Raw genomic sequence first — 23,977 nt, 5'->3', positions numbered from 1 at the left:
ACGGCTCAAGTGTCGTTGAACGGAAAGGACATCCAAAGGCTAACCCCAATCGGACATGACGAATCGCCAGAGTCAAGTCCCTTGACGGGGAGGGGAAATGTTCCATCCAGATGTCTGCTTCCCCATATCGACGTTGGTTGTTGAAGCAAGCATGAGAAATCCCGTTGCTTGTGTTTCGTGTCGCAGCGCAAAGCAGAAATGCATCCACAATGACGCCCCTCCGTGCGACCGCTGTAAGGCGACTGGCCGCTCCTCGCAATGTGAATTCCCTGCGCCAGGGACAAGCGCAATTCATCGACGACCAAAACGACCGCGACAGGAGTCCTCGTCCATCACTACTCCTCCGGGCGCATCATCAGCAGTCACTCCCACCCAGCCCCCAGGTTCTGGGCATCAGGCCAGTGTCTTTCGTAACGACGCGCCGACCGGCACCACAACCTCCCCCACCAATGCCGTAGCCCACACGCCGAACGCATCCTCAACGGCATCTCTGCTCGACGGCCTAGACCCCTTTGAGCTCCTAACCGATGAGGTCAAGAACAGTTATCTTCGATGTTCATACAAATGGAGCTTCCATCATACTCCAACTTTGCTGTTGCGGATCCGTGATAGGACGTTGGAAGAATGGATGGCCTGGGCAATCCTCGCGCTGGCCATTCGGTGCGTAGCCCCAACCCCTATCTCCAGCCACAACTCAGGATAGATGTATATGATGCTAACACAGTAGCCTCATAGATTCGTAAAGGAACCTCCGGCACCCTTTAGGAGCCAGAAGGAAGCCAGCGATGCCTTCGCCGCACATGCCCGACAGATCCTCCAGTCTGACCTCGAGACCCCGAGTATAAGCCGCGTACAAGCGTTGTTGATGTTGACGGGACATGATTGGGGCGCTGGAAATGGTCGAAGGGCTTGGATATACTTGGGGATGGCCATAAGACTGGTGGAGGTGATGGACCTATGTCGAGAGCCGGATATGCCCAAGAATCGTAAACCCACCCGTGAGGAATTCATCGAGGCCGAAGTGCGCCGCCGGACGGCCTGGACTTGTTTCCTCATGGACTCGCTGCTCAGTGGTGGGAAGGGGCGTAAAAGATCCCTCACCGCCGCGGATATGGCCATACAATTGCCCTGTGAAAAAGAGAACTTCGTTTTCGGAGACCCAGTGTGTGTTGAACATCTGGATGGAACATTGAAAATGCCGTCAATGACGCAGAATGTCGGCGAGCTGGGCATAATAGCTTACAGCATGCGTGCTGCAAACATATGGGGGCAGGTGGCACGATGGGCTTGCTCAGATGTTGTGAACAGAGAACTGCCCTGGTCTCCAACCTCCGAGTTCCAGAAACTCATCTACAGTCTTGAGCAGTGGAAACACTCTCTTCCGGCTCGACTCCAGTACGAGCTCTTTTCACTGCACTCCCACAACGCCGTGGATCAAGGACAAGCATTTTGCTACATGCATAGCATCTACTTCATGAGCTATATGTTCCTCCATCGAGCATACCTACCTGTACTGGGGCCTCAGAGCGGCAACGATGAAGTGCCTAAATCCTACGAGGAGCACGCGGCAATGTGGAAAAATTGGCAGCGGACTTCGAGGAAAGAGCTATTTAGAGAGTCCACCATGGTGTTAGAGATGCTTGATGAGATGCGGAGATTCGGTGTCTACTTTCTTCGAGGTTTGGTGCCGTGGATTGGCTTCACCATCTACACCGCGGTGGGTGTCATGCTGTATAGTTTCAACTTTCCGAGCAACGAGGACGATCCTCGACTCGCGGAGAAGGCTCGAGAGCGTGTGATCCAGGGGAGTACCTTCCTCAAAGAAATGAAAACACAATGGCCCATGGCTGAAACTTGGGTAAGTCATTTTCATACCATATTACAACATGAGCTGACTTGGTATAGTTCGAAACGATCAAACGAATGCAGGCTTATTATCGATCCGCTACGGGTCAGGATGCACCGGTCTCACCTGATGAGCGCCAGGTACTCAAGCGGGCCATGGTCGATTATGGTGCATTGCAGCCGTCGCCTGTCCATAGGCCTGCCGATTCTAAACCAGCCGATTCAACTGTGAATGGAGGTACTCCACGTGAGGTATGTATACCGATAGAAGGTTTGGATTCTGTTTGGTGTGGCCATCCTGTTAACCCTTCACTAGCAACCCCCTGCCCTATCAACGCCTTTTTCACCACAGGTATCACACCCCGTTCCGGCAACGAACGGCTATGGTTCTCAACACAATGGCCAATCCACGTATTGGAATGGGCAGCACTCAGTTCCACCCCTTGAGGCTGATGATAACTTCAACTTCGACTTCGATTTCTCCAACGCCGATATGGAGGCCATGATGATGAATGCTACACAGGACTTCTGGGCTTCATTCCCCGGCGAAGTGGGAGTTGATCCATATTCGTCATAATAATTTTTCGAAGTCGCCTTGGGTTGCTGGCGTCCTATCCTCACTTCGTGTATTGAAGATTATATTAAGGCTGCTAACTGTATTTTCTCTTTTTTTTCTTATGAACATCCGCTTCGGCGTTCTTTATCTTTTTGATTTTATCAAGCCAGCCGATCTAATACCAAATATGACCGAATATGACATCCAATATCATGATTACGATCAGCCAATGAAATCCCCTGCATAAGTTCGGCAAATTGGGTTTCGGCATGCGGCATCTGTGGGACTTGTGCAACATTCGGCAAGTTGGGGTGGCGTCGTGCAAGAATAATGAACACCTCGTGTCAATCATACTCGTATATTATATCATTTTCAGCATTGCGAAGGTAGCGCTCATCGTATGAATTCTATGGTTCGCGTCTGTACTAATATGCATTCCCGTTGATAATGTTCACGGTGGCTTTGGCCATTGTCTCCGTCATGCTTCCTTTGTTCTCACATTCCTGGTGAAGCAATGAACGACGCAAACGATCTCCCCAAATGTGTATCATGACTATAAAAAGGCATGCATACTATGGTCTTCAACCTAGAGATTAAAGAGTCTAGCACACGAGACGATCTGCGAAAAGGTCTGTCAGCCGAGGGATCCCCAACCAGTGCCCCGCAATTCCACCAGGTTTGACAAAACCGACAACTCAAGTCTGATTACCCCAGGTTCCAGTAACCATTAACACAGTAGTGAAACCCTTGTTGAAATCTTGAAGGCAAGTTTGGTGGTCCACCGGATCTGAACTTCTACTCCAGGAGATCGATCTGATCTGGAGCCCTCCGATCTCGGCATGAACTGACGTTCTGATAGGCGGCGGCGTGTCAGTGTGAATAACCCTCGACAAGTCCCCGTGGAACCAATCGCCTCAACTAGGACGGCCTTTGCGTGATCTCATCTTTGACTTGTACAATCAGATTGTTTTTCATCATCACAGATTTCTGAATTTCTTGTTTGACTGAGCAACTCAAATTCTTCGCATCCCATCCGCGGCCGTAGAGTGACCCTATTGAGTCACCACCAGATCTCATCCTCCATACTCAACTCCCCAATCGACCCAGCATCAGCATCCATACGACACCAATCCACCCAAAGAAAAGAGAAAAGAAAACCCACTTCCACCATGGGCGTTTACTACGAAACCATCCCCGAATCCCTCCGGCCATGGATCCTCGACCAAAAGATGCTCTGGGTCGCCACGGCGCCCTTATCCCCAGACGGCCACATCAACATCTCCCCCAAAGGCGGACCCTACTTCGGCATTATCTCCCCAACCAAGTTCTGGTTCATGGATCTCACGGGCAGCGGCGTGGAGACGCATGCACACCTGCACGAGCCGGGCAACGCACGCATCTGCGTCATGTTCATGGCGTTTGAAGGCGCGCCGCGCATCATTCGGCTGTGGGGACGAGGGAGGCCGATCGAGAATGGAACGGAGGAGTACGAGAAGTTTGTGAAGGAGAATCATGTCACGACGATTCCTGGGTCAAGGAGTATCATTTTGCTGGATGTGCATCAGGTTGCGAGTAGTTGTGGGTTCTCGGTGCCGTTTTACGATTTTAAGGGTTACAGGACGAGGTTGAATGAGCATTTTGAGAAGAAGGAGAAGGCTTTTTTGGAGGGCAAGGAGGGTGAGAGCATGGATAAGTATGTTGTTTCCCCTTTTGATACGTTGCCTGGGCTAGACTGACGAGAATTGCAAGGTACTGGGCGTACAAGTCACAGCTCAGCGTCGACGGTCTCCCAGGAATGAAGCGAGGCTACGAGTACGCAAAGAAGAATGGCATCAAGCCTCTGGATAAGTTTAAAGGGCCTTTGGCAAATGGGTTGTTGAATCGGAAATCGGCTGCTAAGGTTGACATCTCGCTCGTGCAGCTGTTCCTTATCATTTTCCTGGCGGCGTTTATTGGCATAATTGGAACACTGACGATAGCGAGTCCTGACCTTGTGAGGAGTTTACAGAATAAAGAGGCGGCTGTTTGGATTACGGGAACTAACAGGACACTGGGTTGGAATCAAGTCTGAATACGCGTTATAAGAAGTAAATTGGTCATTTTATATCAATGGGTCTTTTCAAGAACATACAATTTCTCTAAACTCTGTGAAGAACGTCAACATGAAGTGAGAATGCTTTAAAATATTTTTGTAATTCTACAGGGAAGAGCATTCATCATTGAAGCATACTCGTAGGTTATTGAGAGATCAAGTGTACTGCACCATGCTATTCTATACGCAGCAAGTACTGTCTTCTCTATTGGTCCTGAAAAAGTAAAGAGCGAAGATTATTATTTGAACGTATCTATACAGATAGTAGTACGAATATATTCAAACGAAAGACCCTGAGGGGTAAGGTTCCTGTAAAGCACTCGCAAAGCGATACCCCACCTCTCGGATATGGGGTTGGGTCGATGACGATATCTGTGTAGCTCGAGTCACCTGCCATTGCCCCCAAGCACTCACGCCACGTCCTCTGGATACTCACCCCATCATATCGCAAAGTCAACCATATCCAGTATTCCATTCGGCAAGGCGACCAGACATACGCGCACTTCGAGCTCGAGTTCCCCAGTGCAGATAAATTTGGCCAAATTACGTTACAATCGCCACATACGCGTACGTGATCGTGGAATGAATTTATATACAAGTCGAAGCTAGTGTTCTCCCTGAGGTCAAAAGCTACTATACAATTCAAGGATTTCCAAAATTTCAACCATCATGCCTGACAAAATGAAAGCATGGCAGTTCACATCTGCCGCAGGCGGCTTAGAGAAGAACCTTTTCCTACCCGCCTCCGGCGCCAACAAACCCCACATCAATCACTCTCAAATCCTCGTCGAGGTATATGCAGCAGCCTTGAACCCAGTCGACCACAAGATTCCCGAGCTCGGCCTCCTCGCAAAGGCCATGATTCCCTCCCCGAGCATCCCTGGAATGGATTTCTGCGGCAAGGTGGTTGAGGCGGGAGAAAAAGTCTCCTCCTCTTTCAAGCCTGGTCAAATGGTGTTCGGCACTACAATTGGTCTATCAGGCCACGGAACGCTGGCTCAATACGTTGCTGTAGGGAAGGAGAACCTCGTGGAGCTCCCCGAGAAATACGATGTGAAGGACGCTGCGGCCGCTGGTGTAACCGGTATCACAGCAGTCCAAGCATTGAAACCAAACGTCAAACCTGGTGACAAAGTCTTCGTCAATGGCGGTTCTGGTGGCACAGGAATATATACTATTCAGATCGCGAAGGCACTCGGCTGTCATGTGACAGCAGCCTGTTCGACAGCCAACGTGGATCTGTGCAAGAGCTTGGGTGCAGACGAGGTCCTCGATTACAAGGAGAGAGACATAATCGAACAATTGAAGGAGAAAGGGCAAATCTACAGCTTAGTCGTGGACAACATTGGATCGCCATCGAATCTCTTCGTCGCCTCGGATAAGTTCATCGTTCCTCATGGGAAATTCGTTCAAGTCGGGATGCCTGTGAGTCTCGGGGCAGCTGGGCAGTTGGCGAGGAACACATTGCTCCCAGGCTTCCTCGGGGGTGGTAGAAGGAAGTATCAGATCCTTTCCTCGAAAGCGAGAGCGGATGACCTTGAGCAACTTGCAGTATTTATGAAGGAGGGCAAGCTTCGGGCGGTTATTGATGAAGTTTTTGAGTTCGAGGATGTGCCGCGGGCATTTGAGAAATTGAAGACAGGGAGAGCGAAGGGAAAGATTGTCGTTAATGTGAAGAAAGAGTGAGCAGCATATACCCGTCGGAGTGACATATCATTTACTCTCTGTTTTCTATGTAGTTTTCCTATTCATCACACACATTAGGTTTACGATTTTATGATATCCGGTTTCGGAGTACTTCAAGGAGTTTTTGGATGTGTTTATGCTCATTTCAAAGTGGTTGACTCGGGTGGAGACTAGCTAGGGCACTATGAATGTAAAATGTAGAGTAGATGCAACAACAAGTCCATGGCAAGTATTATAAATCGCACTCCACAATTCGGCCGAGTACTTGATTGCTGCTTATATCCAACTAACCGCAGAAGTATAGAAGCCTAAGCACTTACTAGGATGCATGCTAACGTGGGGAGGAAACGTGCGTGTTCCTGGGAGCGATTCGCTTCTTCCCGTAGAGCGACTTAAAACTTCCGACAGCCAATACAAATTGTTCTCTATGGCACATGTTCGCTTTGCATCATTGACGTAGTACTATGTGCTCGAAACATGTTTCCATTGCAATCAACTTTATTGGTCATGTTCGTCGATCAGAACTTAAATTCTGGTGAACAATACGATGCTGTCATCAAGAATGATGGCCCCGCACAAGCTATTGCTGCGTCGTATACACCGGCACAACGAAGATTTTCGTTGATGAAATTCAAGTATAAATGGAACGGCAGAATTCGGTTTTGTCGAAGCTCTAGTTTGCCTCATCTTACTGTTGTACCCAAGGATGAAGACCATCGCTGCATTCACGGTCCTTGCCTGTGCCACTTTGGCCAATGCAGACTATGACGGCAATCTGAACTACAACTCACCCTCGAATCGACACCCCGCACTCGGAATCGATGTTCCCAGGCTCAGGCATACTAAGCGTGGTCTTGAATCCCATGTGTGGAATGCATCAGAGCTCAAGTTCACCCATGGAGTTGCGTCGGGTGATCCACTGCCCAATCAGGTAGTTCTCTGGACTCGCGCCTCGCCTGTTCTCGAGAATGACCGATCCAATGTCACAGTTGAGGGTAACGTCCCGCTTTATAATCACGATACGGAACAATACATCAAGGCTTCTCCCAATCCTATCTGCGTGGACTACCAGGTTTGGGCTGACAAGGGCTGCTCAAATGTTGTCGATAGTGGTAGGGCGTATACTACGAGCGACATTGACTACACAATCAAGGTGAGTGCTTGCACATTGGGGAATTTGAAACTTAATGTTTACAAGATGCTAGGTCGAAGCGAAGAACTTGCAGCCGTTCACAACCTACTGGTACCAGTTTAACATCTGCGGATCTGACAATAAGAGCCCACTCGGCAGGACCAAGACCAGTCCTGCAGCCGATGACGCCGTCTCCAAGATCAAGCTTGCAATCTACTCCTGCAGCAACTACTTCACCGGTTACTTCAATGCCTATGGTAACCCTGCCAGGAAGGACAGCATAGACTATGTCGTGTTCCTCGGTGACTACATCTATGAAAACGGCAAAGGCAAGCTTGGAAAGGACCCTAGGGCCACTAATCCCGAGGGCGAAGTTTTCTCCCTCTATGGATACCGCGCCAGACTCGGACAGCACCGCACTGACCCGGATCTTCTGCTCTCTCATCAGAACTTCCCATGGATTAACGTATGGGACGATCATGAGGTCGCTAACAACGTGTATCGCGACGGAGCTATTACCATGAACAACACCGAGGATTCATTTATCAAATCCGGCGGTGTTTCCGTTGACCAACGTAAAATGAACGCCGTACGCGCTTACTTCGAATGGATGCCTATCAGGCAGGTCGACATGGATGATAACCTTCGAATCTGGCGTACGTTCAAGCTGGGGAAGCTAGCTGATCTCATTATGCTCGATACGCGTAGCTACGACCGTAGTATTACTACTTTAGGAGGTTGGAACGACGAATACATTGACATCATCCGCGACGACGCCAGCAGATCGCTTATGGGAAGTCACCAAGAGAACTGGTTCTACAGACAGCTCTCCGAGAGCAGCGACAGGAATGCAACATGGCGGTTGATTGGAAACCAGATTGTGTTTTCGAGTCTTAACCAAACTGCCATGGGATTCAAGATTCCCAATGGCGACTCCTGGGATGTAAGTTTACGTCATCCATTATATGCCACATCATTTATCTAATGCGTATCAGGGTTACGTAGCCAATCGCAATCGCACTCTTGCACATCTCTACAATAACCAAATCAACAACACCATCTTCCTCGCTGGAGACTCCCACGCCAATTGGGTGTCAGACCTTGTATGGCTAGGCGAAAAGCAATACGACCCCGTCACTGGTGAAGGGGCCATTGGTGTCGAATTCGCAGGTACCTCGGTCTCGTCCATGGGTGCTAAAGATGATCCTTCGCCGGCCAATTCCAGCGTCAGATCTCTTGATCTTGTGAACGCAAACGAGGAACTGCAGTGGGCTGAAGGATACTACAGGGGCTACTATGAGCTTCAGATTTCACCGGAAGCTATCGAAGCGCAATACTATGGTAAGTGAATCTTTTCGGTTTTGTCGGTGTTCGGAGGCATACTAACCTTGTGCAGGTTGCCCTACCATCGCTACAAGGAATCCACTTGAGATCAGTCTGGCAAACTTTACTGTACAAGCTGGCGCCAACCGCCTCCAGCGAGACGTCGGTGGCGGCGTGGTCGAGAGTGGAGCTCTGCAGAGGGGCATAACGAAGCATAGCAATGTGACGCTCAACACAGAGGACGGAACGTGGAATATCACCTGGTTTGACAATATGTTTCTTCGATACGCCAAATAGATGCAATGGCCTAAGCTCGAAGCTTTGAGCTTGATACGAATTTTCTTTTAGTTAATGAATAGATCAAGACATTACAAGACTAGGAATGTTTAGTACCGTGCCTGTCCAATACAGTCGAGCACAGCTTCTATCTTATTTATATCCTTCGTATGCTGTAAAATGTCAACTCCGTGAGCTAAGCTCTCTCGCATTTGGGTGCCAATGATGGTCAGTACCTGAGAGAAACCCGACTAATCTATCTGTTTTGCCTGAGAAGTTCAATCGATACACGACACGGCAGCCACGATACGACGAAAGTTGTTTCTTCAGTGTCACTTTATACCGTTGCCTCTCATCCAATCCTGATTTATCGAGTCGAACCACCACTGAGTGGTCTTGCCATTGGTTGATCAATTCCCTATTCTGTCGCGGTGGAGAACCTCGGTCCATTCCTTCCTCGACCTTCGCTATTAGATAGCGCGAATAAGGTCACCATCGATCCTTGTACCATAGCCAGAGGTAGTATTAGTATTGCAAGGCAGGTTACAGCCAAGTAGAAATCGAAATGGAAACCGGAGCGACATCCCCATTGGGAAGACCATGAGAGTGACACTGATGATCGCAGCAACTCTGAGGACACCACTAACTGGACGGAATGCCAGTACCCGCGAACCACATTGAGCAAGTAGGCTACAAATACCTCAAAGATGAGGCTAGGAAGTTCATTTAAGTGTAGCCAAGCAAGCCACCCCGCTCGATGCACGGCGGGGAAATCCCATGGAGCATCCACTATTTCCCTACCAGGGATTAGCAACCCCAATAATGATGTACTCGGGCAGCGGGTTATTTGCGGCGAGATACCTTGTTATTTTTAATTTTTCCGGCCGCAAGACCGTTGAAGATCATGCAACCTTGGAATGACTGCTCATTGACGTGCTCTCACAATTTCCTATAATATGTCGCTATTGAGGCCAATGGCTACTTTGCTTTGCTGTAGTACTGAAATACCTTTCAGCTCAATTCATTTGATGTGCAGGTAACTTAGGCTGTTTTTACATTGCTACTGAGTTTACCTGTGCAAAATGCTACCCTACATTGGGAAAATGCTTGTTTCCCAAGATCTTCTCCTTTATGGACTGCTGGCGTCAACCAATTTCGGGTTGACAACTGCGAGTGCAATAAAGAGGCCTCGTTCTGCAACCACTACCCGCGAGCGAACCAGTATAAATGCTGACTGGCGATTTGAACGTTTTGTCGATGCACCCGATTCACTCAGCTATGAGACTCTGAGACCATGGATACTCCCTTCGGCCAACAACTTCCTGAACGGAGATAAGTACGAAGCGCCAGGTGAAGAAGCCCCGGGGTCGGACGTGGAATTCATACAACCTGATTTCGACGACCAAGGTTGGGAGCAATTGGATCTGCCTCACGATTGGGCAATCACTGGCACCTTTGATGCCCCTGGTGTCGAGGGTGGCTTGGGAAGACTCCCTATCAATGGCGTTGGCTGGTATCGTAAAACACTCTCGTTAGAGGACGAACTGATTGCGTCTGGAAAATCAATCTTCCTAGACGTCGATGGCGCCATGTCATATGCTGCAGTCTGGTTGAATGGCAAATTCGTCGGTGGTTGGCCATTTGGCTACAATTCGTTCCGTCTAGACCTTACCCCATTCGCAAAATCTGGAGAGAATCAGTTAGTTATACGACTGGAGAATCTTTTAGACTCTTCACGCTGGTACCCTGGCGCTGGAATCTACCGTAATGTGTGGCTAGTGACTGCCAGTCCTGTACACGTTGCGCACTTCGGAACGTATGTTACAACACCTAGCGTCTCAGCTGATGAAGCTACCGTCGATGTCGCCATCGAAATTGAGAACGCTGGAAACAGCACTTCACAAGTCGAAATAGAAACAAAGATTTATGAACTCGACCCAACATCTAGGAAACCAACGGGAGATTCTCTAGCAACAGTGAAGAGCACGCGGGTGGCAGTAGAGGGCAAATCCAAGCAAGCTGTCAATGGATCAACTACCGTCGCAAACCCAAAGCTCTGGGGCCCTCCCCCTAGCCAGAAACCAAATGAATACATTGCAGTTTCTACTCTATCCATCAACGGGACCGAGGTGGACTCCTACGAAACGCCATTCGGTATTCGCACAGTCCAGTACGATCCGCTTAAGGGCATCCTGCTCAATGGAGAGCCTGTACGAGTTTACGGCACATGCAACCACCATGATCTTGGATCTCTCGGTGCTGCTTTCAATTATCGCGCTGCTGAACGCCAGATCCAAATGTTACAAGACATGGGCAACAATGCACTTCGCACTTCGCATAACCCACCAGCGCCGGAGTTCCTTGATATCGCCGATCGATTGGGACTTATGGTTCAAGATGAAATCTTTGATACTTGGAGCTTCCCTAAGGTAAAGAATGATTTCCATCGTATCTTCAAGGAATGGCACGAGCCTGATCTACGATCGTTTATCCGCCGTGACCGCAACCACCCCTCGATCATCGCATGGAGTATCGGAAACGAGATCCCTGAACAAGCCAACTCAACCGGTGGAGAGACAGGAAAGATATTGCAAGACATCGCACATGCTGAAGATCCAACGAGACAGGTCACCAATGGCTTGAACACTGCTAAGCCTGGATCTCCTTTCACTGATGTTATCGATATCATTGGTCTCAATTACCAGGGAGAGGGCAAGGGCAACTCCTGGGTTAGCACATTCCCGGATTTCCAAAAAGCATACCCAAATAAGATGATCTGGAGCACTGAATCCGCATCAACGGTCGCATCACGCGGTATTTACATCTTCCCAGTTCATTCCAACATAAGCACAATTGTCGGTGCAGGTCCTGGCGAGGGAGCAGATCCAGAGACACAACAGGTCAGCGCATATGGCCTCTATGCACCACCCTGGGCCGCATCGCAGGATAAGGTGTTCGAGCAGCAGGACAAACATCCCTATGTAGCAGGAGAGTTCGTGTGGACCGGCTGGGACTACATTGGCGAGCCAACCCCCTATGACAACTCCAGTCGAAGCTCTTATTTCGGCATCATTGATCTTGCAGGATTTCCCAAGGAAAGGTACTATCTGTACCAGTCTCGATGGCGACCGGAGCTCGCCCAGGCCAAACTGATTCCACACTGGACCTGGCCAGATCGCGTTGGAAAGGTGACTCCGGTACACGTCTTCACATCAGGCGATGAGGCTGAGCTCTTTGTCAACGATGTTTCTGCCGGGCGAAAGAAGAAGGGACAGTACGATTACAGACTCCGCTGGGATAATGTAACCTACTCCCCTGGGTCCATTCGCGTTGTCGCATACAAGGACGGAAAAGAATGGGCATCCGACTCTCACGTCACAGTCAGCGAGGCCACTGCGCTGAATGTCACCGCAGATCGAACAACTATCCGTGGTGACGGTCAAGATCTTTCGTTCATCACAGTCGCTGTCGTGGATAAGGACGGAAATACCATCCCGCAGGGAGACAATGAAATAACCTTCTCGGTGTCTTCTGGACCAGGAAAGATCATCAGTACGGATAACGGCGACGCGACTGATATGGTGCCGTTCCCTTCGCACAGTCGCAAGGCCTTCAGCGGTCTTGCTCTCGCGATTGTGAAAGCTGAAGCTGGATCACAGGGAGAGATTGTGATTGAGGCGAAGGCAGATGGGCTTACAGCAGGAAAAGTAGTTTTAACAGCTAGCTAGGTCTTCACATATTTCGCAGAAGTAAAAGTATCGAAATAAGTCGGACTATCACTGTAATTGAGGATAAGGAGTAATGAAAGTTTCGACAGCATGAATCATCTTATCGTGCAGCTTCGTATGTGTCTGGCTTTCCATATGTATCGTTTGGTTACTGTTCTCATCTCGTACATTTCCTTGATGTGTCTGCTACCACGACTTAGATTTTCGAAAGTATGTGCACATGCGTGAGATATGTTGAACTTATATTGCCTAATGAAGGTCATAGCACAGGTTCCATACTTTCATTTATTCGTGTACTGATCTACTGGTAAAGCGTATGCCCTACTCAATTTTATAGACTAGCTTAACGCCACTGACCTTATTGTCCTTCAAATCATTGAGACCTTGAGCAATTCCCCCGAGGCCACCCGACCGCACTTCAGTGGGATGCGTTTTGATCTTGCCACTATTGATCAAATCTTCTGACAATTTCCAGAATTTCACGCCGAAGATATAATCTTCGGGATTTGCTGGCCATTGTGGATTATAGTGCTCCCCGGTCACGGTATAACCCATTGTCACGGTGCTGTGGACATTGGCTCGAGGGACTGTAGCGTAAAGAAGAGCTGCATACCGCCCACCCTTGGAACTGAGTGCTTGCCCAGAGATCTCAGGAGATCCATGCTCAGAAATAGTGTCGAATACATAATAGAGTTCGTCATTGGTCGCCTCGCGGATCTTTGCACCGACGTCGGGGTCTTTGTAGTCGAATACCTGATCTGCACCGAGGGATTTGAGCAGATCGAAGTTATGGGGTGAAGACGTTGCAATGACTTCTAGCCCTGACAGCTTTGCAAATTGGACTGCAAGTGTCCCCGTTGCTGTTGAGGCTCCGTAGATCAAGATGGAGGTAGGCTTCTCCACCTTGGCGGGTGGGAGAGGCAGTCCGAGGGACTGATATAGGCCCTGCCCAACAGTCGTGATTCCAACTCCGAGAGTGGAGGCGTCTTCGAAAGAGACATGGTCGGCTAGCTTCAGTTGGATTCCTCCCTTGCTATTGATATATTGGGCGAACGCTCCTGTCTCGCGCTTCGTAACCCCGCCTAAACAATCAAATTAGATCTGGGACGTTCTCGAATAGGAAGCGTCTTCATACCCCCACGGACAAAACCAGCTACTCTGTCTCCCACTTTCAAGCCCGCCGTGACTTTGCTGCCGATCTTTTCAACAATGCCTGCGTAATCACATCCAGCGACGGCGCCCGCTACGGGCTTGTTGTGAAGACTCTTCCAATCAGTGGGGTTCAGGGCGACTGCTTTGGTCTTTACGAGAATGTAGTCCTCTGGAAGTTCTGGAAGTGGGACATCGCTTTTGACCACAGCAACGCCTTTCGACTCATGTACGAGCGCTCGTTGAGTCGTCATGGTTCTGGCGAGTGAGTATGGAAGTCGTTCTCTTAACAAGGTAAAGGAGGGTAATTGTATGCTCTAGATCTCAGAAAGGTTATCACTTAAGAGGTCGAACGGTTTCAGCCAAAGACATGAGGTGATGTCCTTACTTATAACTATGTAAATGGATTTGTCATCGACGTCGATGAACTAATTCAACTCTACATATGCGTAACTGCGCTAGAGAATTGCATCTTTGTTCCACATGCAACCACATGCAACCACATGCTGGGGCGTAAGGTGAAGGATCACCACCCGATGTACGATTACCAAGCATTTCGATAGAAAAACTGGCAAAGGTATGATGCCCGTCTATGATTGGAGTGCTTTTGTTCTACGATTAAGGAATGTAAGACTCGTTTAAAACATTGGCATCTAGTGGAACTACGCCTTACATCCAAACGCTATGGATAATGCCCTTTTCGAGCAGTTCTTGTGAGTTGTCGAAAACTAATCAGAGTGCTTTGAAATCAGAGTTGATTTGAAGGCAAGATGTCACAATTATGTATCATTTTGCACATTTCAACCGATGCAATTCGGAGCAGAGTAGGTGAAGTGGAGTGAATGAATGAAGCCAAAGCGGGTTACCCCAACCAGCCCCACCCGAAGCTTCCCCGAGCCGAACCACTCCCAAACATCCCACGCGTTTCCTGGCTTTCGCCTTCAACTCGTCCCAAGAGCTGTTCACGACAGCTCCAAGCTCACATCTACATCACATACTAAGCCTTTAAGGTTTCGTATCTTACATATACCCAAATTTCCTCGATCTAAGGCACCCGAAACATCGATATACGGAAATCATGGCCGACGACGAACCCCAGAACGCCGCGCCGTGGCCGGCACCACCGCCCTTCTATAAGTTTTTCACGACCGAGAATGTGGAGAATCTGAAGAAGCTTAAGAATGAGGCTGTAGAGAATGGCCATGAAGCGTCAGCCTCTTCACCGCTCCCACCATCCCGGTTATCGAACTTGCCGATCGAACAACGCTACCTCGTTCCCCCAGAGCCGCCAGCAGATGATGAAGACATACGGGTACTCGGCCAATTGACAAAAGGCGGTAGCATGAATGGGTTCATGAATGATATGGCCTTCATTGCGCAAGATCTAGACCACAGAGGGTGGTTGCCAGGCTGGCAGTACGAGCAACTGTATCCACTGCCCCCAGAGACTGGAGAAGGCGAAGACCCAAGCACCACGCCTGAATGGACACAAGAGCGCAAACAATACTTGTTCCGATTGTTACGTTCTGCGCTACTCAGCTACCTCGAACTGCTTGGTGTGATGGCGCAAGATCCAGCCTCAGAACGAAAGAACGAAAAGATCAAAGACTTGCTCACACTCTTTGCAAATATGCATAGATTGGTCAACGAATACCGCCCACATCAAGCTCGCGAGACTCTTATACACCTAATGGAAGAACAGTTGCGGAAGAAAAAGGCCGAGATCCAAGGTGTGGCCGACATGAAGCAAAAGGTGGATGATGCACTGGCAGAGTTAGCAAAGAATGCTCCTGGTCCAGCCACGAAGAGCGCTGCCGACGAAACCTCGAAGGCTTCCCAAGAAGAGCGCAGAAAGGACAATCAGAGGCAGATGTGGCAAGCGATGGACGAGATCCTAGGTCATTAAGTTTGAGTGGTAGGCGGGCGCTGTTCTGTACGCATCCGCGAGAGGTTAGATGATGCACGAGCAGTTGGTCCATCGAACAGGTGGTAAATATCTTGGCTGAGGCACATGATGCCCTCAGCTCCATGTTTTGCGTCGAGCTGTGCATGTGGCGCATCGGAACATTCCGATGCGTTTTGTTACATTCTGGCGTTTGGCATGTGGACGCGGTCGCACCTGACCCTACAACGCCATGTGCTTGGTGACAGTCGACACCCACTCCCCTTGAACATTGTCTTTGTCACGACAAACTTTCCTAAACACCCCTTGAAGCGATTGCAGTCAGTTTCTGAATCTGCCACTTCATTCCACAAGATTATCAGCAACGTTCCCCGCAATGACATCACGAAAGCCATCGCAGCATTTAGTCATTTTCTGTGATGGCACATGGTGCGGGCGCGAAACGGGAACGCGGAGTAACATCCGCATTCTTGCGGACCTTCTCGGAGTCATCGACTTCTCTGTAAACCCGCCTGGGAAGCCTGCTCTCGTACATCCTATCATAACACCACAAACAAACGTTATTGCCGGCTATCAGGAAGGCGTGGGTCTCAACAAGTCATTTCTCGAATACCTATGGGACGGTGCCACGGCTTCGACCATCGGGGATGAATGCACGGCTGTGTACAAATTCATCGTGGACAATTACACGGACGACCATGATATCTGGATGTTTGGGTTCAGTCGGGGTGCATTCACTATTCGATGCGTGGCTGGCATGATAAACAACTGTGGTATCATAATGAAGCTCCCAGACCTCAGCGACAACGAAGTTTATACCCTTTGCAGTGGAGTATACAGTACTTACCGAAGCCCTCTTGAAATCGACAAACCGAATTCCACCCGTTGCCGTAGGCTCCGTGAGGACAAGAACAGGGTCTGGTATCCAGCAAGACCCATCCGTGCCATGATCCTTCTTGACACTGTGGGGTCTCTTGGGATCCCTAGACTGAACGCTGGTGTTGGCTTTGACTGGCCTGAATTTTATGACCAAAGGGTTTCTTCTGTGGTGCAGGAAGTTTATCATGCTCCGTCTCTCCATGACCGACTTTGGATGTTCCAACCTTGCCTAGCTTTCACCGGCCCTGGAAAGGAAAAGGCATCGATTCATCAAACATGGTTTCCTGGGTGCCACTATGATGTCGGTCGCCAGAATTTCAGATTCATTCGAGGCAAACCCAGGAACTGGCTAGAGCGCTGGCTAGGCACCGTGCCGCGGGAGTTGAGTAAGACAATATACGCTAACGAAATCCTGAGCGATGTGACACTGCGGTGGATGTTGGAGGCAGTTCTGAAAACACATAAAAAGGACGGGTCGCTCCCCATTTTCCCACGGCTAGAGGACAACATTGATGACATCAACCAACGCATAGCTGATCCTGCTTTGGCTGAATCTGACCATCCCACTGGAAGCGGGGACATATACGGCGATCTTCTTGATTATGCGCCTGCTGGTCTGGTATGGCGAGCACTGGCTCGTGTTGGCGCTGTGTTCATTCGCCTCCTCAATCAGGTCGTCCCAGGCCTGGGGGATAATATCTTGGACTTACTCGGTATCAAGACCATCATCAAGATCCTCACTGCGACTAGGGATCGCAGGATTCCCGGCAACATGGCGAATGTCTACCCATACAAAAGCCTGGAGAATGTTCTTGTTAGAAACACGAGAGATGTGACATTCACCGTGGAGGACGCAGCCGGGTTAAGGGAGCTCAACGAAGATGGAAAAGTCAGATACCCAAGCCAGACGTATGAGAGTTTCGTCCTCTGGAAGCGTGTCTTCAGCGCGTGACGGAACGACTCAGTTTGCGATGCTGAATATATCTCCACTTGTCAAATTGCCATCCCAGGGTTCTCAAGGACGCATAATGCCAAAATGCCTTTCTTCCCTAATCCTCCATTTCCATAGTCTCATTCGGATAGTTCACCTTAGAACAGCAAGGTTAAATATTTAATGCGATCCTTTCTAGTTTGCAAGTTCCCAAGATCATTAACACAGGAACAGCTTCTCTTCCAGTCAAACCTTGATGACAACACAAGCGACACTGTGATTTTTTGGCAGCAGCTCGAGTCGAGTAATCTTACAGACCTGACATGCCGTCATGCATGCTTCCTAGCAAGCAATAGCGGGAAAGTTGCGGTGGTAATAAAATCATATTGGGTATCTTCTGGCTCATGAACCGGCTTTCCTTCCTCGAAGCCAACGATCTCCTTGCACAAGGCAATTGTGCACGCAGCATGCCATCTTCCAGCGCTAACTATCCGGGCATCTCCACATGCAATGATGATTCAAAGTCAAGACAAATCGCAACCTCCATATCCACTCAATCACTCGTGCCCTCTACCTCGTCCCGGGAAGCTCCACAGCTCCGTGGTTCTGCCCAACACGTTAGCCATCCACACCGTTCATTCCCTCGCGCTAGCTACCACACTTACCGTCGTTGAAGTATCATCCAACTGCGCCACCTTCTGTCCTCCAGTTTGATTGTTATTCGGATATGCGAGCCCATTCGGCGCCGCCAACTCCTGCGGTGGACCACTGTAGTACTCGAACGGCTGCTGACTATTCTGCTGCTGGGGATTGGGCGACGCATACGCACTCGGGCTGTGCGTCTGGCCCTCCAGCGGCGCCAACGGCCGCGATTCCTCGAGCTTGCGCTCCCGGGCGCGCCTCCTGCGCTTGTTCCTGCAGACGAGGATGGCGAGGACGGTGCAGAAGACGATGGTGACGAAGACGATTACGATGATGACTATGAAGACGACGCCGCTGACGGTGGTGCTGGGGTCCCTTCGTTCGAGGGCGGTCGCCGCTGCCGCGCGCCGTGGTAGTCGTGGTCGGTTCGGTGTGAGGTTCGCGAAGTCGATTATTGAGCCTGAGGTTATGGCGATGCCTGCGTGGGGAATGGTGTTAGTATTGCGCGTACCTTTTTTTGTATTTCAGGGCGTTGCGTCTGCTGCTGGTGCTTTATACTTACCATGGTGGGAGATCGAAGGCATCTTTGCGATATGTATTTTCCAAAAGGGGTTCAATCTTTCACGATGGATTCCACAATCGTCTACTGAGCTACTGCCTCGACTGTCCAATTCAATGTCCAGCCCGAGAAAAATGTAAAGACAGACAGACAGACAAACAGAAATCGTGTCACACAAATGTGGAGGAGGAATCAAGAGTCACTAGACAGGACGGACGTCAGTCCAGCGTGGGGCTGACACTTCTCTTAAGCAGATAGATTGTGAAACGCAGTATGCAGGCACTTGACGTTCCCACTGCCCCAGCAGCAGGGGTAGCACTGGTAGCCACCAGCTAAATGCGCCTCCCCAACGATTCGCTCGTTGACCCTTCAGCTCTACCGATCGTCGTAAACGAAAATGGGCCCCATCTAGCCCGCTAACCGACCGCGCATCTAGTCCTGTGTGGCCCCCAACTAATAATAAAAGGATCTCAGTTGCATACAGAGTTACAACTCTTGTCTTGCAGTGCTGGCAGCTGCACTACCAATCTATCTTGCGCGCTGGGGGTCGGGTCTTTTGGGTAACGGTTTTTTTCCTTTGCGACTACTTGCTGCACAAGCACAGCCCTGCGTTGCCCGAATACGTGCCCTAGTCACTCCCATCGTTGGGGGCCTGACCTTTGGCATTGAAGTAGCAACCCAATTACGAGCGTTCGGCGGTGCCGCTGTGCAAGGCTGAAATGAATCGTCTGCTTTGGTCCATCTGGGCTTACGGTGAGTGGGCCTGGGGCAGAGGAAGGATCCGAGACGTCATTCCTTTTCATTTTGACTGCAGGTGTATTTCCTAATTGGGATGGTTGGAGGGAGGAGTTGTCAGGGACGGTGGTGGGGGAAGGGTGAAGAGGTTGATTGTGTACCAGTGTAAGACACAGATGTTTGATTGATATGTTCGAGATCGCGCATCTCATCTGACTTGTTGTATTAAAATTTATGGAAAAGAGAGAAAGACTGGATTTCGCATGAGGAGAAACATCATCGACCAATCTTTCCTCGTTCCGATAATCAGACAACAGCGATACAATCTTATACATGCCTATATCCCCTTTTGCCAATTAACCCTCTTTTACTCGCTCGTATATGCATCGCTAATTGCTCATCTCTCATGTCTCCTTACTGCTATGATCAAATAATCCCCCATGTGAACAATATAGGCGACCACATGTCAATCGACCTCGAACACTTTAGTCTATGATCATGTTATACATATACAACTAATCGCAGTCCATGGGAGGAGTTTCAAATTATACGATCTGTTCCTTCGTCGGGACATGTTGGGAAGAAAGATTGAAGGAAAGTTGCTTACTGGAGGTTGGGTAGGGCACATGATAGCTTGTGATGCTGATGGAGCAATTCTATTCTATCATTTCGCTAATGGAACTTGAATATTACAAACGCAGCACGCCATGATCTCTCTGTGAATCCCAACATACCAAATGAATTGCTACAGCGAATACCCCCAGAAAAGACTGATACAAATGCAAGTACAACCCACACGCTCACGTCGTCGACGACGACGAAGCAGCAGCAGTAGCCCCAGATTCATCTACATCGAGTATGAACCCCGTAGCCTCCCACACGCTCCTCGCATCAGCAGGCAGGCCATCGAAAAGCGGGAGCAAGAACTTGGCCACGAGCTCCGGCGGCGTCCAGTCCCTCTCTCCGGCCCTGAGGTGCGCCCTCGCGAGGTCGAGCACCGCGAGCGTGTTCCCGGAGACGTATTCGGGCCAGGGCACCGTGTGCGTCTCGTTCGCCTCGAGGTTCTGGAGCTGCCTCCACTTGTCCCAGACGGCGTCCATGGAGGTGTTGGAGCGGGGCAGGTCGGCCGTTGCGAGGATCCCCGTCTCGAGATCTTGCCATGTCCAGGTGTGTTCGGGCTGCGAGAACTTGTTGTCCCACCAAACCCAGTTGGAGCCCTGGCCCAGGAGGAAGGTGGAGGCGTGGGAGAGAGAGATGCCGCACGTTACGATCAGAATGCCTGCAATGTAGCGTGCGCCTTCTTCTGGATCCCGGCCCGACCATAAGGCTTTGATGAAGACGCTCGACATCACGTCCCAGAGCCGTTTCCGCTGGATGGAGTCTGCCTTGACATATTCATAGATATGGAGACGAAGCTCGGCGGGAAGTCTGGAAAAGGGAAAATCCGAAGGGTTGGATAAACTGTTTGGTGGCCGTGTGGGTGTTGATAGGAGTTTGTATGCTCGGCCAAGTACCATGCCAAAGATTAGGCAGTTGGCATAGTACCAGCGGGGTCGATCCGGTGATTGATCGCCGAAGAGACTGGGAGTCACTTGGATGTTGGTATATTCTAAAAGGTAAACTGCAAGATCCGACGGTAATTCCTCGTCATGTATGTACGGTCGAAGTATATCGTCGATCTTCCCCGGGTTCTCACGTGCTGCCTGGAACAGTGGCTGGCTGTGCGGCTTCGCAGGGTAGAGGCGCCGTTTGAAAGTGGCTCCTGGCGGCGACAATGATATAGACGTAGCCATATTGTCTACTGCGAAAATTCTGTACGGGTTTTCTAGGTTTTCAGTAAAGGTGTTGTGGCATAAAGACAAAAGTCCGGAAGTAGCGATTCAGGACAAGGATTATGTAAGCGTATCACGTTCATGAAGATAACGAGTCAAATTCATAGAGTGGATTTTGCTGTTTCAATCGATCGATTGAAACTGACATATACATCAGCTACATATGAATATATAAAATATAAGTTTGTGATCGCAGCTTCTATACACCGCGCTGCTGCTATAACAAGCACGCATTTACATAAATTTGCCGAAACTTCTAATCAGCCATTTATAGTTTGGATATCCTTTGTTTCGTTAACGCATCTTCCGTCCTGAATCATTCATTAGTCGCGTTCAACTTGGGTATCGAACGCATCCAACAATTTGTATCTACCTGAACTCGTCGAAGAAATCCTTGTGGAACTTGGAAATCCTGTTGACCCATTCGGTGCCAGGTGCAAGGAAAGTAGTACGGAAGTGCAGAGTGCCTTCCTTTTGCCCGAAACCCGAGCCAGGGACAACACAGATGCCCGTTGCGTCGAGTAGACGGAAGCAATAAAATTCATCAGGCTTGCGGCCCTCTTTCTTGGCCTGCTCCAAAGCCTTCGGGGGAAGATTGATGGTGGGGAAGAGGTACATAGAGCCCTAAATATTGTCAGAACATCTGTCCAAAATTATTAGTTGGTGAATACTTACAGCAGGTGTCTGGCACTCGACGCCCTCCATGGACTTGAATGCCTCGAAGAGGGCGTATGCTCGCTCCTTGAGGGCGTTGAAAATACCATCATACTCCTTCTTGTAGAGCTCGTGGCTTGGTTCGCCCTCCTTGGGAGGATTCACCATAAGCTCAACAATGCACTGTCCAATCACAGGCGGGCAGAGCTGGATACTGATGAACTTGTAGATCTGCTCGGCGACTTGTGGGTCGAAACCGACGAGCTCGAAGTAACCACCGCGGTGACCACATTCACCAACCATACCCTTGGAGACACTGTGAAGCGAGGCAAGCTCAATGTGGTCGTACTTTCCGGGCTCCTCCTTCTGGAGATCCCTGAGTGCCTTCTTGAAGGACACAAACTTTCCAATGAAAACATTGGTCTGGTATACCTCATCAGCCATCACAACAAGGCCCTTCTCGGCAGCGAATTTCAACACTGCGCGGATGTCTTCCGGAGACAAACTAGCACCAGTGGGGTTGCCAGGGTTGATAACAACAATTGCCTTGACATCGGTTCCCTCAGAGACCGCCTTCTCATAGGAGTCCCTGATAGCCTGAAGATCGGTTCCCCAAGCCTGGCTCTCTTCGAGGTAGTATGGAACGCATCTGGCGTTCAGAACGGAGAGAGACGCGGTGTAGAGCGGGTATTGAGGAATAGGGACGAGGATGCCGGTTTCTGGCTTAGCGCAGAGAATGTGGAGGAGGGTGTTGACACCAGACGATGCACCGTTGCTCAGATAGACGTTCGTGAAGCTGGAGGGGTAGCCATCACGCCCTGTTCCGGGGTTAGCGAGGTCATTTTCTAGTTGTGCAGGTTATACATACTCTCAATAAAATCAGCGACGCTCTTCCTGATTCCTGGAGCACCTTGGCTCTGGCTGTATGCTCCAATGCTCTTAACCTCTGACAGAAGCCACTGGGCACGCTCAATGACGTCCTTCTTGTACCCGAGGTTGTTGATCAAGACATCCTGGTGCTCCAACAACAATGGGTTCTCGAGAAGACTGGCGACCTGGCGGAAGAAAGTAATAGGTTTCTGGTCGAGCTGTTGCGGGTTTCCAATGTTTGCTGCAATGACCGAGTCGAAGGGAAGATCCTTGCCCTCTCCGTTGGCCAATTTGGCGCGGTACTCCTCCGAGCGAACGGCTAGTTCACCACGGACGGCATATTGTGCTTCCTTGACGTGGGGGTTGCAGTTGCTGATACTGAGAGCTTTGCGGGGTTGTGAGGTGGACATAGTGCGGATAGTCGAGGGCGAGCTATGCGATACTAATGGGAGAAGCAAAAAAGTGAGCAAAGGTTAGAGGTCGTAGGGAAAACAGAAGAGCACAGCTCTACTAAATAATAAGAATCCAAAAGCGAGGAGGGGCCAGTATTTGTTTTTTTTTTCTAGTTGAGCCAAAAAAAGGACTCGAGAAGGACGGAGGGATGGGATGGGATGGGATTGGGGAGTGGGTGGCTCATGGTGGAGAGATATTTTCAATGCAAAGAGTCATGCCCCACTACAACTCCGGTGTACGATCGGAGGAATCCGCGCCCCAAACAAGGGCTGAGACATGACAAGCGGTAGAAAGGAAATGGTAATAAATACCTCTGGTGCATGCGCCGAGTGGCATCAGCGCATTGCTGCTGTACTTTGGCCGTGAATGTGCGCTGGAGTCGAGCAATGGCCTGACCGAGCGTACACAAAGACGAGGCCATGACGAGAACGATGACGGCGACATGGTGAGGGAGGATGTGGGATTTGCGTCTAGTCTTAGTAGTGACTTGTAGTGACCAGATAGCGTACTCGTATCTCCAGGTACCCCAGGGAAGGCCCAGATTGAGGCGGGGACCCTTGCTGAGCAGCCTGAGCCTGATCTGATGCGGTGGTGCTCGCTCGCTTCTATGATAATACCTCGTCACTTGTTGTAAGAGTATGAATCATGAGTTGTGAATGGTCCAAAGACTGTACAAATCCACAGTAGTCCCTTGATGCTTGTCGCCTGTCGCCTGTCGCCTGTCGACTGTCG

At 49.9% G+C, this 23,977-nt stretch overlaps 12 protein-coding genes across 12 annotated transcripts; 9 read left to right on the top strand and 3 right to left on the bottom strand.

Annotated features, from left to right (window-relative positions):
* Positions 1-92: 92 nt before the first annotated feature.
* BU24DRAFT_428592 (uncharacterized protein) lies at positions 93-2,778 on the top strand. Its single transcript, XM_033529513.1, has 4 exons — positions 93-660; positions 736-1,858; positions 1,906-2,097; positions 2,162-2,778. Exons 1-4 carry the CDS (start codon positions 98-100, stop codon positions 2,420-2,422), a joined length of 2,139 nt encoding a protein of 712 aa, XP_033378041.1. The 5' UTR covers positions 93-97; the 3' UTR covers positions 2,423-2,778.
* A 792-nt stretch (positions 2,779-3,570) lies between these two features.
* Positions 3,571-4,398, top strand: BU24DRAFT_437267 (uncharacterized protein; the record flags this gene model as incomplete). Its single annotated transcript, XM_033530200.1, has 3 exons — positions 3,571-4,094; positions 4,151-4,301; positions 4,381-4,398. The coding sequence occupies 3 exons, from the start codon at positions 3,571-3,573 to the stop codon at positions 4,396-4,398; spliced, it is 693 nt and encodes a 230-aa protein (XP_033378040.1).
* Positions 4,399-4,932: 534 nt separating this feature from the next.
* BU24DRAFT_428589 (GroES-like protein) lies at positions 4,933-6,542 on the top strand. Its single transcript, XM_033529512.1, has one exon. The coding sequence runs from the start codon at positions 5,163-5,165 to the stop codon at positions 6,177-6,179; it is 1,017 nt and encodes a 338-aa protein (XP_033378039.1). The 5' UTR covers positions 4,933-5,162; the 3' UTR covers positions 6,180-6,542.
* A 92-nt stretch (positions 6,543-6,634) lies between these two features.
* Positions 6,635-8,954, top strand: BU24DRAFT_380304 (uncharacterized protein). Its single transcript, XM_033524716.1, has 4 exons — positions 6,635-7,332; positions 7,385-8,254; positions 8,307-8,652; positions 8,708-8,954. The coding sequence occupies exons 1-4, from the start codon at positions 6,886-6,888 to the stop codon at positions 8,929-8,931; spliced, it is 1,887 nt and encodes a 628-aa protein (XP_033378038.1). The 5' UTR covers positions 6,635-6,885; the 3' UTR covers positions 8,932-8,954.
* A 1,059-nt stretch (positions 8,955-10,013) lies between these two features.
* BU24DRAFT_357918 (glycoside hydrolase family 2 protein) lies at positions 10,014-12,638 on the top strand (the record flags this gene model as incomplete). Its single annotated transcript, XM_033523976.1, has 1 exon — positions 10,014-12,638. The coding sequence occupies one exon, from the start codon at positions 10,014-10,016 to the stop codon at positions 12,636-12,638; it is 2,625 nt and encodes an 874-aa protein (XP_033378037.1).
* A 321-nt stretch (positions 12,639-12,959) lies between these two features.
* On the bottom strand, positions 12,960-14,041 carry BU24DRAFT_357891 (GroES-like protein; the record flags this gene model as incomplete). The annotated part of the gene is made up of 2 exons (XM_033523973.1): positions 12,960-13,720; positions 13,774-14,041. 2 exons carry the CDS (start codon positions 14,039-14,041, stop codon positions 12,960-12,962), a joined length of 1,029 nt encoding a protein of 342 aa, XP_033378036.1.
* A 693-nt stretch (positions 14,042-14,734) lies between these two features.
* On the top strand, positions 14,735-15,879 carry BU24DRAFT_80977 (mediator of RNA polymerase II transcription subunit 7). The gene has a single exon (XM_033534659.1). It carries the CDS (start codon positions 14,866-14,868, stop codon positions 15,691-15,693), a length of 828 nt encoding a protein of 275 aa, XP_033378035.1. The 5' UTR covers positions 14,735-14,865; the 3' UTR covers positions 15,694-15,879.
* Positions 15,880-16,057: 178 nt separating this feature from the next.
* BU24DRAFT_358398 (uncharacterized protein) lies at positions 16,058-17,521 on the top strand (the record flags this gene model as incomplete). The annotated part of the gene is made up of 1 exon (XM_033523993.1): positions 16,058-17,521. A coding segment is annotated over one exon (1,464 nt), but the record flags the coding sequence as incomplete, so codon positions are not given.
* A 245-nt stretch (positions 17,522-17,766) lies between these two features.
* BU24DRAFT_80986 (uncharacterized protein) lies at positions 17,767-18,301 on the top strand. Its single transcript, XM_033534660.1, has one exon. The coding sequence runs from the start codon at positions 17,905-17,907 to the stop codon at positions 18,172-18,174; it is 270 nt and encodes an 89-aa protein (XP_033378033.1). The 5' UTR covers positions 17,767-17,904; the 3' UTR covers positions 18,175-18,301.
* On the top strand, positions 18,302-18,872 carry BU24DRAFT_80987 (uncharacterized protein). Its single transcript, XM_033534661.1, has one exon. It carries the CDS (start codon positions 18,428-18,430, stop codon positions 18,839-18,841), a length of 414 nt encoding a protein of 137 aa, XP_033378032.1. The 5' UTR covers positions 18,302-18,427; the 3' UTR covers positions 18,842-18,872.
* A 1,213-nt stretch (positions 18,873-20,085) lies between these two features.
* BU24DRAFT_428583 (uncharacterized protein) lies at positions 20,086-21,279 on the bottom strand. Its single transcript, XM_033529511.1, has one exon. The coding sequence runs from the start codon at positions 21,227-21,229 to the stop codon at positions 20,237-20,239; it is 993 nt and encodes a 330-aa protein (XP_033378031.1). The 5' UTR covers positions 21,230-21,279; the 3' UTR covers positions 20,086-20,236.
* Positions 21,280-21,363: 84 nt separating this feature from the next.
* On the bottom strand, positions 21,364-23,403 carry BU24DRAFT_428582 (PLP-dependent transferase). Its single transcript, XM_033529510.1, has 3 exons — positions 22,791-23,403; positions 21,944-22,740; positions 21,364-21,892 (listed from the first exon to the last, which is right to left on the bottom strand). The coding sequence occupies exons 1-3, from the start codon at positions 23,200-23,202 to the stop codon at positions 21,638-21,640; spliced, it is 1,464 nt and encodes a 487-aa protein (XP_033378030.1). The 5' UTR covers positions 23,203-23,403; the 3' UTR covers positions 21,364-21,637.
* Positions 23,404-23,977: the final 574 nt, after the last annotated feature.

Source organism: Aaosphaeria arxii, assembly GCF_010015735.1.
Source record: "Aaosphaeria arxii CBS 175.79 unplaced genomic scaffold BU24scaffold_13, whole genome shotgun sequence".
NCBI classification, from domain to species: domain Eukaryota; kingdom Fungi; phylum Ascomycota; class Dothideomycetes; order Pleosporales; genus Aaosphaeria; species Aaosphaeria arxii.
The sequence above is the reverse complement of the archived record's forward strand: the minus strand, read 5'-3'. Positions and strand labels throughout refer to the sequence as shown.

What these genes read in the sequence shown, in the direction of transcription:
- BU24DRAFT_428592 (XM_033529513.1), top strand. Translation starts at nt 98, where the DNA reads ATGTTCCATCCAGATGTCTGCTTCCCCATATCGACGTTGGTTGTTGAA. An exon ending in ATCCTCGCGCTGGCCATTCG is followed by an intron (nt 661 to 735) that starts GTGCGTAGCCCC and finishes GTAGCCTCATAG; the next exon opens with ATTCGTAAAGGAACCTCCGG. An exon ending in ATGGAGGTACTCCACGTGAG is followed by an intron (nt 2,098 to 2,161) that starts GTATGTATACCG and finishes ACCCTTCACTAG; the next exon opens with CAACCCCCTGCCCTATCAAC.
- BU24DRAFT_428589 (XM_033529512.1), top strand. Translation starts at nt 5,163, where the DNA reads ATGCCTGACAAAATGAAAGCATGGCAGTTCACATCTGCCGCAGGCGGC.
- BU24DRAFT_380304 (XM_033524716.1), top strand. Translation starts at nt 6,886, where the DNA reads ATGAAGACCATCGCTGCATTCACGGTCCTTGCCTGTGCCACTTTGGCC. An exon ending in ACATTGACTACACAATCAAG is followed by an intron (nt 7,333 to 7,384) that starts GTGAGTGCTTGC and finishes ACAAGATGCTAG; the next exon opens with GTCGAAGCGAAGAACTTGCA. An exon ending in TATCGAAGCGCAATACTATG is followed by an intron (nt 8,653 to 8,707) that starts GTAAGTGAATCT and finishes AACCTTGTGCAG; the next exon opens with GTTGCCCTACCATCGCTACA.
- BU24DRAFT_80977 (XM_033534659.1), top strand. Translation starts at nt 14,866, where the DNA reads ATGGCCGACGACGAACCCCAGAACGCCGCGCCGTGGCCGGCACCACCG.
- BU24DRAFT_80986 (XM_033534660.1), top strand. Translation starts at nt 17,905, where the DNA reads ATGAACCGGCTTTCCTTCCTCGAAGCCAACGATCTCCTTGCACAAGGC.
- BU24DRAFT_80987 (XM_033534661.1), top strand. Translation starts at nt 18,428, where the DNA reads ATGGCGAGGACGGTGCAGAAGACGATGGTGACGAAGACGATTACGATG.
- BU24DRAFT_428583 (XM_033529511.1), bottom strand. Translation starts at nt 21,229, where the DNA reads ATGGCTACGTCTATATCATTGTCGCCGCCAGGAGCCACTTTCAAACGG.
- BU24DRAFT_428582 (XM_033529510.1), bottom strand. Translation starts at nt 23,202, where the DNA reads ATGTCCACCTCACAACCCCGCAAAGCTCTCAGTATCAGCAACTGCAAC. An exon ending in CGTCGCTGATTTTATTGAGA is followed by an intron (nt 22,741 to 22,790) that starts GTATGTATAACC and finishes ACCCCGGAACAG; the next exon opens with GGCGTGATGGCTACCCCTCC. An exon ending in TCGAGTGCCAGACACCTGCT is followed by an intron (nt 21,893 to 21,943) that starts GTAAGTATTCAC and finishes GACAATATTTAG; the next exon opens with GGCTCTATGTACCTCTTCCC.